Genomic DNA, 20469 nt, shown 5'->3' with positions numbered 1-20469 from the left:
GTGGACATCTCCACCGATAAGTGGGAAAGTCGCCTTCTGTTGTAGACTTCGCCATGAATGGAAACCTCAACTGTTTGACAACAGTCACGAGTCGAACAACCACTTGGGTTATTCGTTTGATGGTCACAGATTAACACTTATACTGAATACCTAGGAGGATTGTTCAACGTAGTACAGACGTGTTCCGCCAGAGTCATTCTTCACGGCTGAGGAGGGTTTTTTTTTCTCTGAATTATATGCTTCTTACATCACACCCCCTGAACTTTCAACAAACTGGCTTGCACTGAGGGGACAGGTGATTGACAGTACACAAGACTTGGGACATGAAGTATTTACCATACCAAACGTGAAATACATAGTAATGTCACATATAGAAGGTACTGTTACAAGATAACATACATAGAGAGTAAAAGCAGAGAAGAGACGGTTGTGTGACAGTTGGCAAATGATCACAAGTAACCAGCGCGCTTTCGAGCGCTACTCTCTACGCGTGTCATTTAGCCAGGGCATAAATCGTCCGCCAGTAGATGACTCCATCTTATGTTGATAGAAATAGACCAACAGTCAAACGTAGAGGGTCCTAAATTAAGGTTCAATGTCGACAACCTTACTATAAAACGTACTCGTTAAACATCTCAACCGTGTTTCTCCGGCTCATCATTTCCAAAAAATAACAACAAATTAAGTATTTACACTTTAGGCCTTTATTGTCAATGTTTGCTGTACTGTTAAATGAAGTCTACAGTGATGCACATTCATAAGTATCAAGCCCACCCATCCATTGCCACTCCCGCGCGTCCATTATCAGTCCCACCCGTCCATTATACACCACACGAGACGTTTAATAAATATATATCTTTGGCATACATAATATTATTGTACACGATAATCAAACCAGGAAGTATGACAGCTGGCACGACTGAGTAAGAACTCATCTCTATCTTACTCCACCAATCGCTGAGCAGGTATCTGTCTTATAATATTATACAGAAACACATGACGGGAAGGAGGAATGGTGTGAGACGCAGAGATGACGAAGGTTGGATCCACCCGGCTTGGGATTCAGGCTGGTGCAGGCTCAAAAATAAGCCGAACAAGGTATTAAACAGTCTGAGGCAAAATATGCAAATTCACAAAACTCTGAAATATCTTCAAGATGCAAAATTTATTGTCTAGATGAGGTTAAATAAAACATGATTGAATTCTAGATACGATCTGGTGAATTTTCAGACTGAACTAACCATCGGCAAAAACATCAGCAATTTACAAAATTATTATTCCCAAGAAAACACCCAGTATCGTACAATTCGTGTCAGCTTTGTCCGCGCACCTTCTGGTAAAGCATGAAGACATGTGGAAAAGTTCTGTTCTTTTTATGTGCATGAAAAACCAGTTTTGAATGAGACTGGTGTATTATACCAGTCCTTTAACTCATAACGTGTTGTTACTTACATGGATTGCGGTTGACTGGTAGAGATTCAGACTATATAAGTGTTTGGGATCAATACATATGTAATGTAGACAATTTGACACCAAAAAGTTAAAAGATAAATACCAAATAGTTGTGGATGGAAAATGACAAAATTTAGGGATGCCTCCTTGCGTATTACAATAAATTCCCTCTTTTACGAAGGTTTGCTTTACACACAGTGATATGTGCCAACTTCTTTTGTGCATATGTAGTCTAGTGTGGTATATGTTTGGCAATCTGACAGATTTACAGGCATGTCGTGTGTCACATAACAGACAGGAATTTCCTGACGCAATATTGTTCCATGCACACTGTCAGCTGGAGCTGTATTTCAACACTACAATGTTTTCAGGCGGACACCTGACAGTGAGGTCACTCGTCCCTCCCAGGAGAAGCCGACCAGGCCCAGTCAACACTGATGTCATAACAATACATCAACGCAAGTAAAAACAGATAAAATATTTCATTGACATTTTACTCCCCCGAAATATATAATATGAAATGATGAATATGTCTCAAACGCTTATATATACACACACATTAGAGACTACTTTAATTCATAAACATTGAAATGCATTGAAACTGGGAGACAATCTCTCGGTAAATGGGGCAGTATAAGTTTGGCAAAGCTGATTTATGCTGTCATATAACAAAGCCGACAACGGCGATTAAATATGCTGTTTTGTTGATCTTGTCCGTTCTAAACTGATCAAACCTCGGTCATACTTTTTGATGGACTAACCATTTACATCCTTTACAAAGTCATCTGAATCAACCATATCCAATTTGATTTCCGGGCTGACCTGCACTCGTGAACAACTCTTCCTTCCTGGTTAACCAGTACACAGAAACCACATTGTAAATTTTACGAAGTAACCTGCACATATAACTAAGCTCACTCTCCAGACCAACCTTTACATACCAACCACACTTACTTTCCTTGCTAACCAATACACATCAACAACATACTTTCCCATCTGATCTTCACCAATCATCTAGGATTGCTTTCTGGGCTAACACACACACAATCACATCCCCCTGATTATCAACAGTAACTTTTGTGCATTAACAGACCTTACTTTCAACGGTGTCTTTCACACATTAACCAGCTTTGCTTTCTTCGCAAACCTTCACACATTAACCACATTGTCTTAACGGCTCACTTACAAACATCATACATAGAACCCATCAGTGATCTCAGAACAATAGCATATAAAACACACTGACCTTAGGCAACAATCGTATACACACTGAATACTATGCTGGTTAAAACAAACATGGCCGCGATTGAAATAAGCCACGCTGAAATCATACAAACGATGATGGACATCGATTCATTAACAATAATCTACACTTGAACAAGTCTATGACTGTCCTACATATATTCAGAACGAGGCTATGGTCAAGTAGAACAAAAAAAAATGAGGAATAATTTCATCGTTTGGTTGCCATAGCGACAGGAAACAATATTGCTTGGATATTTAAGCTATTCTAACACTGCACCTTTCACAGACTCAGAAAAGTGGTGCGTTTTAGTAAGAATTATCGCCACTTATTCATTCAATTCTCACTTGGTCTTTGTTGTTAAAGAGGTTGTGAGCTTTGTATGATGAAATGAAAGATGACTTTCATTACAAGTGTTCTAGACACAGAAGAAGCACTGTGCAACCAAAAAGCACACTTTTCTGAAAGTCTGGAAACGTCGAAATATGACCAGGCAGTATTTTTAACTCCAGGTCTACGAAAAAAAATGTACTCTGAGTTGGTCATAATATTTGTTAAAGGATTCTACACAATAAAGCGAAATCAGCATAAAGAGAGGCGGACCATAGCCCCGTTCCTACTTTTCGGGAATAGTTGTTCCAGATTATTTTGCCAATCAGTGATTTGGTTTACGAGAGTTACCCTTATATTTCGCCACGTTCCCTGACGCTGGAGTCAATTCCCTAGAGCCTGCGCACTTTCTCTGTACTTCAGGGCTACATGGACAACAACCAAATTACGGAGGTAGAAAACTAAATGAGTTACAGGTAGATTGGTACGGTAGCTACGTTCTACACTGGCTTCCTCGGAGGCATTGTTTCTTAACACAAAGTCTTTTTCCACATCTGCGGCGTGAAGAAAACTTGACATGTATATAGCACAATAATATTAACAGAGACGAATACGGTACAATTTGTGGATGCAAATTCCCACCAACAAGCAGTTGTTGGATTGGAGTCAAGTTTGTCACAGAATCAAGTCGTCCACTGTGATATTTTTATCATATTAATAAGTTTTGTTTCATAAATAATAGCTAGCACGACAGTTGCAAGTGAACACCAAAGACTCCTGTCGTTTCCTTGTATGAAGTTCCCTTCTATACATATTCAGACCAAAAACAGCCAACGTCTGCAGTACAACACTTAGCAGGGCATTCATGGCTAACCGGAGACTACTGACCTTCAGCCTTAAACCTCTCACCTCACATCAATTCACACACTAAGTGTTTTGTTTCCATTGTTATCGTAATCCAGTTTGTAGGATTGTCAGCAGTTTTCTGTGGATCTCTCAGAAACTGGTGTTCGCACTTATCTACTTTGTAAATTATGTCTGGCCATAACAGCTGCTTCGATCTCGCGGCCGAACACACTGTTTGAAACCAAACGTCCCCTCTTGGGGACGATTTAATATGTATCCACATAGTTGTTGCCGTTGTAAGCAACAGAAACACTTCCAGTGATTGAACAAGCACAGCCAGGTCCGATGAACTCTTCCACTTGACTAGAAGGGAAGATCACACCATAACTGGAGAACTCACGACGCAGAAAATACAGCACCTTGACGTCAGAGTACAATTTCACCTAGCCACGTGACCTCACCCTGGCAGATTTGTTTCGCCTGCGAAGTCGGTGTCCTCTTCTACGTAAGATGGCTTCAAAGTCTTGTATTTTTAATCCGTCAGGACCAGGCTGAAAGCGTTTTGTGTCTTCCTTCTTTAAGAACTGGTAACACTTTTCAGGTCGGTTTCCCTTGTATCCTTTAACAGGTTTTCCGTTGCTGCGAAAGCCCACGTACCAAACCGCTGGGGCGGCAGACCTAAACTTGGTGTAGTTCTCTTTGGTTATTTCCTCTCGGAACTTACACTGGATACTGTCACCATGATGCTGAAAAGAGACAACAAAACGAATTCAGGCAATGAAAACGGCTTTGAGCATTTCAACCATTTTGAAGACCATGTGAATCACCACTGGCTATGTCAGTCATCACTGACCACGTTTTCTTAACTTAGAAGCTTTCTACAAATTCCAGAGAAGGAACACTACAGATGTAACCCTTAAACGTAACAAAATGTGCTGTGGTTATACTATTATGCCTAAATCCTAATTAAACTGACAGTTTCTCCGCGGATGAAGCATATTATCGAAGATTACAGCTCTTCCAAGTTCAGTCGTGTAGCAGTTATCCAATCCGCCTAGGCAAGTGTGTTTTGTAGGCATAATATTGTTGTTTCAAAGTTCGCTACCACAGACGTGACTCTCATGCTTCGATATGCTTCAAGGGTGTATTTTAGAATGTGAGGCCCTGAACATGGTCCGTTTCATTGCCTTACTCCCGGGTGACAAGCAGGATGAACAAACAGCCCGTGACATAGGTACACAGACCTCTAACTCAGCTCCTTGGTGTAGAGGTGAGGAGAGAAAGATTTGGCAGGTCAACTGTGAAAACTAGGTCTTGCATACAAAACAGCTTGCAGTAAATGTCAGCCAGTCTTCACCAGATCGTTCTTAAAACTTCTAGGTCACAAGTCACAATTACGCAAATAAGCCATCGACCTACAGGCCAGGTGGAAGCTGCACGGATTGGCGAGTATAACAAGCCACATACAAGGTGAGTGTTTTGTATGACATGTATGGAACACAAAACTCGCAGAATAAAACTCTCCAATATTCATACGTTCATTCTTAAGCGATCCTGTCTTCATTTATAGGTGTATATGTTTAGAATATAGACAAATCTTGTGCCCGAGATGCTACAGGTACATAACATAGCTTCAATAATGTACGGCCCTCTGATGGTATGATGCAGTTGAATGGAGTTGAAAGTCTTAGTTTCTCGACACGCTTGGCTGCCCACCGTCGTTTCAATTAGAAGTGGCTCCGAGTTTAATGATTGTTGTTCTTATTGTCTTTTTGTCTTACGTGTCGACTAAAACTGAAATAAAATTGTCGAACAGAGGTCTCCTTTAACACGGATATTACCCTTTAGCCAATTTCAGTCAAATGTCAGAAAAAGTGAACAGAAAGTTGTCAAGGCCAAAATTAAATGACATGGACAAACTGGTGGGGATGGCATCCCATCACCATAGCTTGCCACATACGTCACCATCTGACCGTCGATTTGTTACAACACTAGTCTGAAGTGAGGAGGGCCGACTCCATCAGCATTCCGTGCCTCCTTCCCCGTGACCCTTACACGTCAGTTTATCGTTGTTTATTCATGGTAGTCAAACACCAAGTTCGTCAAGAAATAAAAGACTTATATCGATCTTGTGCATTGCCTGTTATGTATCACCCAATATATCTCTCCGGTGCGTTTGTCCTACTTGTGACTGACCGTTCGGATACATCACAGACAGTAGCCTGTGAGTCACTTCTATTCCAATCAGCTTATATGTCTTGGGAACGTCCATGTTATATGATGGTAAAACACTGCAAAGATGGATTAGGCCGGATCAGTTGGCAAGGCCTTATCTCTATCCATTGATAAAGGCCAATAAAATAGACGCAAATGAAACAACCAAGTCGATTGATGGGCTACAGATTTGTTCCATATTTGATCCATCAATTCTTCGATAACATTTCGAGCATCAGTTACCCACAAAAGTTCTCCTAGCTATAATTAGTCTGTCTTTAGCTGTTAACGCAGTGATGAAATATAACAAACATGATCTTCCATCGGTAAAGAAAATGCTCCAGAAAAGATGCAAATTTGTTTTCAAGCACCATCAAGACATACACGGTTTTTCTTGATCCCAGGATCCATTGCATGACTAGTCGATGTTATTGAGTGTTACAGGCGGGTTATCGGTGGTTTGACCCTGACCATTTGCCTTCCCAATAGTAAAGCCGCAGCCAGGGAGTTTCGCACAGGTTCCGCTAGGAAGGAACAATCGTTTCTCTGACACGCTGTTATTACGACAATTTAGAAATGACGAAGAGTTCCTTAGATGTTTATCGCTGGCACCTCCGCTTACAAAGAGAACAACAGCTTACCGAAGACGATCTGTGGATGGTCGCTCTGTTATCACAACCCAATCGAGAGACGCTGGCCGAATGATTTGTCAAAAGTGAGATCTAAGAATTCCTCCAAATTTATCCGCTTCATTGACAAGTATTCAATATTAGTTCTAACACTTACAAAAACGTTTTCACTGTAAACTGTACTATCTGGGTTTTCTGCTCATAAACAGTGTCTATTCTCTTAAGGTCGTTGCTATATAATCCGCATCGTGGATTCAACGTAAAAATGGATGAACTATGTATTTTCTTTGTAACGGGTCAGGGTAAGACGTTAAACCCACATCAAGGTAAGTACATAAGTGAAATATACTCACCCGTACAATGAGCTTTCCTCTGAAATTAAAGCACAAATAACGCCCTGTCGTTTCACTCTTTATTCTGATTAACCCGTCGTGATCCACAGACTCTAGCAATAGCTTGGCTGCAACAAACAAAGAAAATAAACAAAAATTACAATCATAATGTCAAAGATCTTGATTTTATTCACCCGTGAGACATAAATATCTGTGCCTGACTCAAACCAGAGCCTAATTAATGGTTGTTGGTATGTGCGATACATTGTATTTTGTTACATTCGGGTAATTTATGTGTCGTCTGCTGACAAGCGATGCGGAGTTGGGTGTTGTGGTAATGCACAACTCGGAGACAAAACTTTATTTAGGACCTGTGCATTTTTTTTACAGGTAGACAATAGGCTAATCACGGCTAGTCAGTTTACATGGAAATCTGACATCTACAAATCTTCTTGTAAGAATAGTTGTCTCAGATCCGCGCATACTGACCGTCTCCTTGAAGTTAAACTCTAGTAACAGCGGACATTGGAGATATCTAAACTGAGGAAAATCCTTTAATTCTGCCTAGCGAGTAATGGTTTGTGATGGAAGGGTTAACCTCTAGGCGATTAAGTCACGTCTATATATGGAAGCAGGGAGGGACCTATGGGCTTATTGTAGACCAAATCATACGGCACTACAATTACCCGCTACACATAAGACCTGATGTATGTCTTGAGGAATAATTGGCTATTAAATATCTCCACTATTTTGTCGATATTCTATTAGCTTCTCCGACAGTTATTTATGAAGGCGTGTTTCTCATTTCTTTAGAGAACAATGGAAACCACCTGAAACCTCTAACCACTAAGAGGCACTTATAAAGTTCACAAGACCTAATATGCATGTTTGAACTTCTCTTCAACTCTCCGTAGTATATGGTCGCTGGAATCCGGTGTTCTTTCTGAGGATACCAGTGCTTTAGTTATCATTCAGTGGTGCTCTTCTTCGATAAGAGCTTGGTTAGGAAGATGATCCCCTAACGATATATGTCATTTGGATCATACATTACAGTAGAATCATACATTACAGTAGGATCATACAATATAGTAGGGTCATACAATATAGTAGGATCATACATTACAGTAGAATCATACATTACAGTAGAATCATACAATATAGTAGGATCATACATTACAGTAGAATCATACATTACAGTAGAATCATACATTACAGTAGAATCATACATTACAGCAGGATCATACATTATAGTAGAATCGTACATTACAGTAGGCATCAAAACAGTATGTGGTATGGAGTATGGTGTACAGTTTTTACTACATACAAATTGTACCAGCGAGTACCACACAGGTAGTCGTTTGCACAAATGTGAATAAAATGTCATGAATGACAACATTCACAGATAACACTAATAATAATGTGAAACACGCCCGAAATCTGGCCCACATGTGGCTCAAGTAGTGGCCATTCAGCGCGAAAGCAGAGCTACCTCCAACTGTCCCATGCAAAAAAGTTGCAAAAAAGACGGCCCGTTCGAATGACTGCACAGTTTCTTTACTAGAGCTACGGTTTTATGAATGTATTAACACGTCGGTAAGATCTCTTTTATGTTCACCATAGCCAGGATAATTTATAAAACATAACTACCTGCAGTTGATAGCTATCAGGGCCTAAGGCAGTGCGGTCACAAAAGCCGAACATTGATAATGTTCGCGGCATCAGCCAGAACTCGACAAACACTCCGGCCATGTGTGTAAATGGCAGCACAAAACCAACTATAGCAGAACTCCGATGAAATATATACTTTCACTTACCCATACAAGAAAACTTGTCAATTTTCCGATTACCCTCTATTCTAAGAGACATTCAGTTCCCAGAGAAAAGGTTTGAATTTCATTGTGGGTTAAAAAAGCATTAGAAATACCACGAGTTAGTATTCAAATACGTTTGTGAAGCGCATAGTTTTGTCAGTAGAATTCTGTTTGGTCTGAGTATATATGGATATTTTCCAACATTACAAACAGGACAAGGAGTGAATGGGTTGAGTTTGTCCAATCCTGGCTAGTTTAGCGGAGCAATCGTGCCGGAATGACGACCGAGAACAACTCCGATCAACCGTTATTAACACTCCGCAGAAGTAATGTCTGGTATTTACACTTAATGACCTCTATGTGAACTCTCTACACAAACTGGACAGAAGCTGAACTTCGTAACACAAAGTAACCTCACGCAAACAATGGAAGACAAATCAAAGGTATCTCCCTCACAAACCTTCACCTAAATTTACGATAATATTCTAGGCAGTTCTAAAACTTTAAATTTTCCACCTATATTTCTTAAATAACGCCAAAGACTGCAAAACGCACAAGCTTATTCGCTTAATCTTAAGCATGTATTGATCGCGTAAAACTGGTTTATAAACAGACATACACATGAATTGCCAGGAGGCAAATCAGTAACAAAAGTGTTTACGCTTTGAGTTTTTTCTTTTATATACATAACATATTTATATCAAGTAAACACGTTGCATGTGGCTGTTTCTTTCTTTTCCTTGTACACTGAGTCATACTGTATTCAGGCCACCTACGCCTATTCTATTTCCGGGGCATTCGGATGACATCAGGGTGAATATTACTCCCACTGATTTAATGATGACATCAAGATATGCGACCTTTCAGGAAGCTCGCTACAGTCAAAATAAACTCACAACCACATGCAGATTAGCCGTCCTCTTCCAAGTAACAAACCAAATATGAAGGTACCAGAAATACCATTTTTTCCCTAATAAAATTGAACGAAATGTTTTTCTTTTCACATGGTGTGCCGTATTCTTTTCAAAATAGTAAGCGAACTTTACTAATCACAGTAAGGTCGTCCACCGATAATTTTCATATCAAAGTCTAAATTTGCCAAAGGCCAGTTTCAGAAATAAAATTAGCATCACAATCTCTTAAAATAACTTTAACGGAAGATGGTTACCAGGAAGTAGAAGTAGTGAACAGTTACCAATAACATCGCAAAAAGATCGCAAATATTTTAATTCCAACAAATATGGCAATACATGTACGTTCTACAGTAAAACCTTAGAAATAATCTTTATTCGTGGTTTCACTCTTCGGTTAAAACCTGATTGTATTATTAGACAAACTAAGTTTTAGTTGACAGAACATTTATATCTTCCCGCCAAAGAACATTCCACACTATATATATACATATACACAGAAATTATTTAGGGAAAATGGTTTTACCTTTTGAATAAAGCAAATCGTACATTGCTTAGTGACACGTGCTGATGCTGACAGTTCACTCGTGCAAGATTCTTCGTCAGTTTGTGAATACCGGATGTACTTTAATAACACAATCCTTACAGACGACTATCAGGCGTTTTGGGCAGTTGTGCAGGTTTAAAAAAAAGTTTTTTGAAACAGTCATTCATCTTTCTTTTAGCTTTTGTGCTTTGTGAAACACACTTTTTCGAGGTTGTATAGACTAGATAGTAGGCCTGTCTAATAACACAGCTCTCTGTAACAGCCTTGTGGACATTTGCCCTACCAGTGAGGTGCTAGACACCACGTGACGTAGCCGTCAAAAGACTCGTCCTCTGCTGTGCAGGCACTACTGTACTCGTCTTGTACTCTGTAGAATGGCGGTAGCAGAAGGTCGAGCGGAGACGGTTTGTGGCTTTCCCACAACAATGTCGCCAGTGTGCTCGGGTGATAAACCATATATTATGGGACAAAATATGTTGTCACCTGGTTTTGTTAACTTTCAAAGTATACAACAGACAAACGCTAAAGAATGGAGAATGGTCACAGCGAGTAAACACAGGACACGGGTTTCAATGTTGTAACGAAACTCGTATAAATCTAACATTGGCCCAGCATTTGGCAAGCAGGATCACGATACGTGATCTACTTCTCTACACATGGAGATTGGGGTCTGGGGCAGAAACAAGCGATGGCCGTCTACACGGAAAAAGGGTGAATCAAAATCGTTGGTGACAAGAGACGAGCTCCTAGCAACCAATCAATAAGCAGTTAAAATTCGCAGCCATATTGTCACTGACTTTATCATACACAACCACCCAAGTTCACGTAGTTAAACGGCTGTTCATAAAGCAGACTTAGCATTGACATTATGGTATTATACAAAGAGATGGCATGTTTTAAAACATGTCAGACTGCGTTAACAGATAGACAACTGTTGAATCACATAGGTGTCCCGTATGCAAACACTCCTAAATGCACCCTACATAGTAGTGTACAAGGTTGGTGTAATCTGCATACCAAAACGCTCAAAACAGTTTGTGAACTTCTCCAATTTGTTTTCTCTCCCGTAACCTACTTAGGCAGATTGATTTAGAGTGGAGTGTGAGCGACTACTGGCAGACACATAACTGGTAACAATAGTGAAATATGATGTAATCCCCTCTGACAGAAGTGAAAAGATTTAGGATGTGGGCTTCATTTGAGCAGTAGGACTGTGGAGTGTTCCTACTATAACAGATCATGTCCCATAAACTGATCTGACCGCACTGCCACTAGTATTCAGCAGCACCTGTCTACAAAGTCGCACCCACTATGGGTATTAGGTTAGAACAATGTGCCAGTGGAAAAGACGTTGACGACAATTTATTTTATTCTGATTCCGGCTTTACTGTCTCACTGTCTTTACGTGCTAACTGCCTGTGTGACAGCGTACACAGACTTAGCCCTTAGCTTCTGTGTATTGCACAAGCCAGATATTCCCAAGTTACAGCAAGAGTTTGTGTCGCTGGATATACTCGCAGCAAAATCACTGAGGGCCTCCCGGATTTTGTCTCAGCTGAACTATTAAGATGCTTTCAAGGCGACAAAAAATGTGAGAGTTATTTGTGTCATTCACATGGAGCCTATGAGTCTTTATAAGCTAACAGAAAGTATGTTTATATTTATCTCATGTAACAGTTTTACCCTAAAATGATCAACATGCTAACATATTACAAGATATGTATTGTTGTTTAACTAAAAGTTTATGTATGCTATATGAACAAACACTGGAGTAGTACCCATGTACATGTATGCTTTACGTAACATTGCCAAAAGGGATAATTCGTTCATTTTATTCACTTCTTCAGGTCAGAGTAGGTTTTTCGATTATTTTTATTGTTTTTTTTTTTTTTTTGGTTTTTTTTTTTTCATACATGGATTTGTTTTAATCACCTGAGTCGTAGCCTGAACTATGTGAAGTGGCAGATCACATTATTTTTACAAATTAAAGTTACGTCCGCAAAACATTCATTCGATCGTTCTTGATATATTGACAAATGTACAAGACAGTGTTGCGTACTGAACTCAAATCAACATCATTATAAGCTAGATCGGCTGTGTTCTTGTATAGCTTTCGGTTGAACCCGTTCTAGAATTCCTGACCACAGAGAGCCTATAGCTGCTCTAGGCAGTCGTATAATAAGCATTCTTACACCAGTTCTCCACTAGAAAAAGGGTGCCAGATCAATAATAGAAAGACCAATTTCCAAAACAACTTTCAACACAAACATCCAAAGAACTGTAAAGAATAGGAAGAATTCACATGTGTTTAAAAAAGCAGTTGTCAGTGATGCCAGAAATACATATCGAGTGTTCTAGACGCGTAAACGTAATCAGGAGTCAAATCTAGCACTATGCTTGTTTATAAATTGTCGTTAATCAATGATACGTATCTCAGTTGCGCTGTTCAAAAATCCCACGTGATACCTACACAGAGCTCCTTTGAGAGACAGCACATACTTGCTATATGTAGGCCACGGTGCACTTGAATGAACAGATAGACCTCATACAAATGTGATTTCACGAGGTTTCTTCTGAAGCTACGAATTTCAAAAGGCTTATCTCATCTAAACTGATACAGTTAGCAACGAAGAGGCTATGCTTCGTGATGGTTGTTTTTTTTGTTTATCTGTTTGACTTTAGGTCAGTATTATATTTCATATCTAGTATGATGAAGTTGTAGAAAGAATTTCATTAACATCTAATAAAATCGAAGATACAGTTCAGGTAGAGGGTCATTTAAATGTCGCACATAGAAAATCCAGACCATCTTGGGCATATAATATAATAGAATAACAATATACTATTCATCAGAATAGTGCCTCCATCAAAACAAATCATTATCATCATCATAAAACCTCTGGCGTCAAACTCATATCATGGTAAATTTAAATGTAATATCTATGGTTGTTCCCACGTATAAATTTCAACTGAACCAGTAGCCCCGTTAAGTGTAGCAATGTGTGAAGTCAACTGCTTGGACTCACCGTATTTACTGCGGTCTGTTCCTCTAGCGTTTACGTCTCGGCGTCGGAAGCGTATAGTGAGATACCTGGAGGAACATCGAGAATACAGCCGGTAACTGCGTACAAAGGGTTCCGTTAAATCAGTCGGAAGGTTTCCATGAGAGAAGGGAGGCAATCCACTCATCTGTAACAGAGAAAAGAAAAATTCAGATTGCATTCCGCTGCCAATAATTGACAAAGTGAAATTGAGATCAAGATGAGTTTTACAGGTAGATGGAAAAAGGTGTGTTAGAGATACGTTGACAGAATTCTTAGCAAATACTGGGAAATAATGCCATCTTCGGAGTGTTAATGTGATCGTCCAGTAATGACCTCTTTCATGCACGTAGTTGACATTGAGAAAGACGTACATAATTTATTGATATTCCACGGTGGTGATTTTTATATTTGAACATAGTTATTACTGTCTTCCAGGAATGAACTTTAAGGATGAAAAACGCGAGTCGTAAGTTATAGAAAGACGGGTGTCTAATAAATTGCAATTAACTTCAATGTTTTGCGTAATTCTACTAAAACGATAGCCCTAGAGGATGTATAAGTTGCTAGTTTTTAACCATTTGCATTAACAGTTAGAATAAAAACTTAACTGAGGTAAACTAACAAGAGGCCGAGGCTCGCCGGTTACGTGTGAACATATTGTGTCAGTCTACACTTGTATGGAACTTGGTCACATCTTTATCTGTTTTGAGAACTGGGATTTAAAGCCATGGAGCCTCTAATATAATAGCCTGCCTACTAAAGAAAACGTTCAAATCTACAACTGATGGTATCGCCAAGCTTACGTCATGTACATTAATATACACACTCGATTGTAGGCGTATTTCAGTAATACGAAGCCAGCAGTCTTAATGGCTGGGGAAAGGCGATATGAAGGATTACAGCAAATATGTAGAGGTGACTTGGTTTGGCCTGGCCCGGTTAAGTCTTTGGAACTCAGTTCACCTGTGCTAAAGTTAGAGACGCTCTGTAGCATTGGCCCAGTGCCCTGGGGCAACGCATAGTTCACTCTGTTTGCTCTTTTCGACTCATCGTAACTTAGACCCCGCGTTCCAGTTACACACGAGTTATGCATATAGTAGACATATCTACGTAATGGCATGGACCAATCACGTCCCCCCCCCCCCCCACCCCACCTGACCGTAGGAAAACATTGCATTGGAGGACATACGAGACCGCATGCAGGCCATCACTCAGCGGTAATACCCAAGCATACTTCTCAACCTGTCGGCTGCCCTAGATCCACCACAAAAACAGACAAAAAAACTCTCTACAGTGTGATGGTAAACTCTTCGTAAGAATAGAAACACAGCCGACAAATATTTATGCCGTAGCAACCAAGATTTATTAAAGTTAGACAAAATTAGAAGGGATTTCGCGATTCTGTTGCGAAATGATTGAATTGAACTGCCCACTGTCATTAAATACAAAGACACGCACTTATGAAACTGTTCGTATGGGTTTATCGTCGCCCCTTAGAGACCCCCAAAGCTATTACAAGCCAAATAAAAGACTAAACACGAATAAATCAGAGGCATGAAATATATACATGGGAGGGGTGAGGTACAGACAAATTCCTGAGGCAGTGCTCGAGGTAGGGAAGCATTGTTGGACAGGAATGTCTGCATCTAGCAAGTCTTTTATTCTGACTTAAATGACAGTTTAACTGCAAAATGGCTGATATCGTTTTTGAAGTAAAATATTTGTCACTTCATGTGTCATTTATTTTCATAAAAAGCACATGTTAGTGGGGTCAAGTATAGTGAGTTACACTGAGGAATATCTATCGCAGCCTTCACCCCAAAACGCGTCCCCAGAAGACCCTTATTCCTTGTACTCAGCTCAGGGATGTTGAAGACGACCCCTGGATATACCCGTCTGTCGTGTTTTCCTTCAAAAACATAAACAACATGTACACGGCTCTCATGAGGGTGGGGGCCGATCCAAGGTGTTTTACTTATTTTTATACTTTTATGTACCTGTAAAAGAACAGGTAAACAACTTTAGCAAAGTCGAATGAAAGACAATGGATTGTTATCTGGTATCCTTTGCTAGGTGTAAAATGATTACCCTCGGTCAACAGTAGATGCCGAGTTGGTCACTATGCTAATTTATTTGTATTAATTATAATTGCTCACACAGAGGCGTTTGGTACTGTTAGTACAACTTTACCCTAAACGAAGGGTAAGTGAAGACAAATGCAACAACGACAAACTCATTATTTGTCGTCACAAGCCAATTTTTTAAACTTTAGGTGACTTGTTTTAAGTCACTTTCTTTTGTATAACCACTAGTAGATCTTAACGGTTTCCTGGTAATGGTGTACCTGTTATGTGCTGGTTTGATCAAAGCATACAAAACACAAGTGTAGTTAGCAAGGCAAAACACTATTGGATAAGTAATTGTCAAGATGATTACTTACCGATTCTGTCCCTACAAACAGTAACATGGATAGCAGCAGTGCGAACAACCTGAAACAGAAAGAAACATAATATTACCGTTCATTGTGAGATTTATTATTCTTTGTTTTCCATATTTCCTTCAAGGCCGTTAAAGTTTGACAGGTAAAGCAAAAGTGGAATATTCTTGAATTCGGCGATAAATCTCCAATGAAACAAACGTAACAAAGAAATCCAACTGTCTGGAACACAAAGTGACTGGCAATTACTGGGTTCGAACTCACGTCCTCATAGATGAAATCACACACTGGGGCACATCAGGGGGGCATTATTCAAGCGCTCATAGAAGAGCAACAATAAAAGTTCAGCCCATTTCATAGAGAATCAGACTTTTGACAGCGTTCGCACAAGAAGGTCTTTAGAGGAGAGGAAAAACTTCTCAGTTGTTATCTAGATCAGTATTATTTTCTTTAACAGGCAAAACCGGTAAAACCCTTCCCTTCTATGTTTTTTCCCCTTCCAGACTAGACCAAACAGACATGTAAAGCATATGTGATGCACACATTCGTCTTCATAACGACGTCTAATTTCGTTGATGTATTTTTAAGCCAAACTTGTTTGGCTGAAAATACCCTCAGTCAGAACAGGACACGTTATGTTAACGTAATTTTACAACATACTTGTTCAGAAGAGAGAATATGACTTAATCGTGCCAAGATCTTGCACAGTGTTATAATGTGATAAACGCCACTGCCTGGCCAGTATTACTGGATCTGGGCTCGGTGGGCAACAAAACAGTCAACTCAGCACAGGTGTATCAGGCACACGTCAAGCTTAACACGCAAGGGGCGCATTCGTTGATGTCGAGGTTGAAATAATAGCGCACAAACAAAACACATCGTTTAGCACCGAAAACAAATCGTGCATAACGAGGATTTGAGACCAAATTCCATCCTTCAGCCACAACAAGTTGACCAAATCTTTTAGCTCCAACATGTCAGGCAAAACATGCTCCAAACCACCACACAAAAATCTTTTCATCTGGGCTTTAAGAAGGTCGCGCATTCAAGCATTGATCACGTTCTAAGATCTTCATTGACCTCACAAAACAATGTCTTTGACGCATCAAACTGTTATTTATATCCGAAGAAATTATCATATTGCATAGTAATAAAAAAAAATTCATTCACACCCGATTACTTGCTTAGACGTGTATATATATATATATATATATATATATATATATATATATATATATATATATATATATATATATATATAATAAATTAATTTTGGATAGACCTAAGCAGGATTCGGACTTCATCGAAAAATCGAGCTATCACGCTTGGCTCTTCTATTGGTAATAAATGTTGTTAGTATATGCTTTATTGCTTAGGAAGACTTTCCTATGGTTTCCTAAGATCAGCCTTAACGTAGAACATAGCGACCTTTTGGCCACACGGTATAATGTTTAAGGTCGGGTAGATGGCTGTTGCTTTAAACGCTTAATGACCAGTGTCAGCTCAGACGACACGACAGTCGTGCGTTGAATTAAATTTTACTCAGTTACGAGGCTGTTACGACAGCGAACTACTCTGAATGTAGACTAGAGTCTAGACCGACAGTTCAAGAGTGTATACACGGCTCAACGGTTGCTGAAAAGAAGGGCACATCACCTGATTCATACAGAAAGAAAAGTGCGGGACTTCTACCAACGAGAACATACTGATGACGGGGTATGCTCCGGTACCTCCCAAACAGATTTGCCTAAACTCACAGTGACTTCACAAAAAGGCAGGTGAAAACTTCCTTGAATGCCTTCCAGAACGTTTAACCAAGGGAGTTAAAACTACCAAAGAACCGTTAATCCAAGAGCTGGAGTGAATGATAGACCAAACACACAAGTATGTCATCAAAAGAAACACTACAAGTATATCTAAGATACGTTCAACCATTTCATGGAATAAAGATAAGAGGTTTCAAAGTGTAATCGAAGAATACATATTTCAAAGTATGTCCTCAATAGATTAGTAATCAGACTTATTCTGGCACAGTTATAATCCATCTAATTCCTAGAATGTTTGGCGTATACCAAATTTCAACAAAGGGACGGCAACACGTTTTGGTCAAGGGGACAAGAAGCTTACAGTAACATGTTTGAAATTCTTGCCTCCCTCTAAATATCAAAGCATCATAATGATTTTAATTACTTTGTCAGTTTGAGAAAGAGTCCGGTGTGAAGAGGTTCAAGCGGTCGCGCTGAACGTGCTTCGCTCAAAGAGACTCACTTACTTTCTCAGTTTGCTTGCTGGACGGAGACATCCCATACCCAAGGGAGGAGAGGGCTGGCCCCTGGGAGACCGGCCTGGCTTACATAGCAAATGTCAGGAGGCTAGGTCCACGGGTAGAACACACGTTGGATGTCCGGATAAGTGTTAGTTTACCAATTAACTCACTCAACGGTCAGTTGAAAAAGGCGTTCGCCCGGCCATTGAATTACAAGCAGCTTGGCCAGCAGTTTAAATATTTGACCAGCGGGTTCCCGCTTCTGGACGAAACACATGACCAAGACAACTCAGTTAAAACTCGTAATTTCATAAATCCAGTGTTTCCTTGAACTTCAAGTCCATTACGTGGGATACTCCTGTGGAGACATAAGGACAGTTCGCCCCCTCGGCTCTCTGGGCGATTCTACCCAGGCCACCAACCGCAAAGGAATGTGACCTAACGTCCAAGGCTATTGTCTTGGGCAGGTTAATCAGCGGTTGTGTCCTCACTGTGTGCCCTGGTATACCGCCCAACACCTGGAATTTGTACACACATAGATCACTGTAGAGCGTAATGTCATTTCACAAAAATATCTATATAACTATCCAAGCGAAACAACATTCCCAAACAAATTACGACCACGGTCTCACGGTTGTTACGGACCCGACATCATACATTCGATGCAGCTTGTTTATCATCGTACGCACAATTTCAGTTATTCTTACACAAAGCCAGCAACCATCATACGGGTGGCAAAAACAGTGCTACTTGGCACTTGCCCAACGGGGAATGAGTTTCCAATCTGGTGAACAGTCAAACCCTCCACATAGTTTCCTAAATTATAATTTGTGCCACGATTTCAGGGCTATGAAGTAACTATTCCACAGTTAGACCGTGGAACTATCTTTCTATCCTGACCCAGTATGGGTACTGAGCGGAGCATAAAATAACGCCGAGTTTAATGAGTACATTGTTATCATATCACCTAAAATCAGTTGTAATTGCCTTTATACCGAGTTATCTGATGAATGTTCAAACACTGTCATATACAGAGAATCGATTCTCGGAAATGACTGATAAGGTGCAAGACCGCCTGGGATTATGTCAGGGAAGAATCATATGATCGAATGCTAATGTGGATTAATCTCCTTATCTAAGCTAAAGTAAAACCTAAAGAACTGACTGGGCGACTGCCATAGCAAACGGCTGTAAACAATATACCTTCTCTGGTTGTACAGACAGCATCACCGTATCATGACAAATGAGCTTCACAAATGATATTATTGCTAAAGGCATGTATAAATGCTCGTTTAAATTAAAGAAAGTTTTCATTGTTTTCAATGGGTTGGGAGATATTTTTCTGCCTGTTGTTCTCGACGTCACAGCCCAAGCTCTCCATATACACATTATAGCTGGATGGACAAGGTGCACACTAATTCTATCAAAGGCAATAACATTAAACCGCTCTAATATTTTGGACATTCCCAAGTTTGTCAAACTCCCAGTTTTTTTATAGCGATAGTTCGCTATGCTACAGTCACCCTGTTCCAATTCACGAGCAGGTAAATACAGGTGAACCGGGTGGACAGCTGGGTTGGGCTGGGGTTTACAGCCGCCTGGTCTCTCCAGAAGTACCCCGAGCCTCTCAGAAGACTCTAGCCAGGCCCATTGTGTAAGCTTTCTGTTCATTTCAACTTTCCACCCTACTTTTTCATATACGGAGCACTTGGAGGATGAATGAAGTCTACAAGTGGTATTATCTTTTGATCGGTACCGGGTCGTAACGTGGTCCTGTGTTAACTGATCGTTGGTCAGTGGTAACACACTCACCACACCTCGGTAGGATGCGGGATTTCGTTAAAAAGAACAATTCCGAAGCACGGAGAAGCTCATTAACATTCTGGCCGCAGTGATCATAGGTTTGAGTTAGGGCTAAATCATCTGCTGTCCACAGCCTTTTCACCTCCCAGCGGTGAGAATGGAAGCAGAATAATCTCATCCTCACATGCGGTTAATTTAATGACAAGTAAATTTACTCTCTCCATTAACTAAAACAAGATCCTCTCACTTGGATCTTGAACAATTCTCTTGCACTACTTTCACAGTTTTGAAAAGATTATTCCTCTGCTGCCGAGGTGTACGAAAACACCTTACAACATTTCATCAAGAAATCTATTTTCACTTGTACAAAATAAATTTTAAAAAACTCAAATTTCAGTATTGATTGACTAAAATGAGTTTCCTCTTTGATTCTGTTCTATTGATATGAAAGACAATCTCCATTTTCGGTATGAGTATATTAAGCAAGCATAGTGGAAATTAAACAGAACCCAATAAAAATATCATACATGATAAAAGGTGAGCTCTTAACCTTCCTCTGCACTTATGACATGAATGATTCACCTGGCGTTCAAAAGTTCGTGAA

The 20469-nt window shown here is 39.9% G+C and overlaps 1 protein-coding gene across 3 annotated transcripts in view; it reads right to left on the bottom strand.

Annotated features, from left to right (window-relative positions):
• Positions 1-705: 705 nt before the first annotated feature.
• LOC135466845 (fibroblast growth factor 18-like) overlaps positions 706-20469 on the bottom strand; it is a 71912-nt gene continuing 52148 nt past the window's right edge. For 2 of the 3 annotated variants that reach the window (XM_064744584.1, XM_064744582.1), the window contains exons 2-5: positions 15800-15848; positions 13342-13504; positions 7068-7174; positions 706-4617 (exon numbers count right to left, since the gene is read on the bottom strand). In XM_064744584.1, coding sequence (XP_064600654.1) covers positions 4315-4617; positions 7068-7174; positions 13342-13504; positions 15800-15848 — 622 coding nt within the window. In that variant the 3' untranslated portion in view covers positions 706-4314. Of the gene's footprint in view, positions 4618-7067; positions 7175-13341; positions 13505-15799; positions 15849-18068; positions 18343-20469 lie in introns of those variants that run through there. The other variant, XM_064744583.1, reaches the window with a different exon arrangement.

The sequence above is a fragment of the Liolophura sinensis genome, chromosome 6 (genome assembly GCF_032854445.1).
Source record: "Liolophura sinensis isolate JHLJ2023 chromosome 6, CUHK_Ljap_v2, whole genome shotgun sequence".
Taxonomy (NCBI): Eukaryota; Metazoa; Mollusca; class Polyplacophora; order Chitonida; family Chitonidae; genus Liolophura; species Liolophura sinensis.
This window is presented reverse-complemented; position numbering and strand designations above follow the sequence as displayed.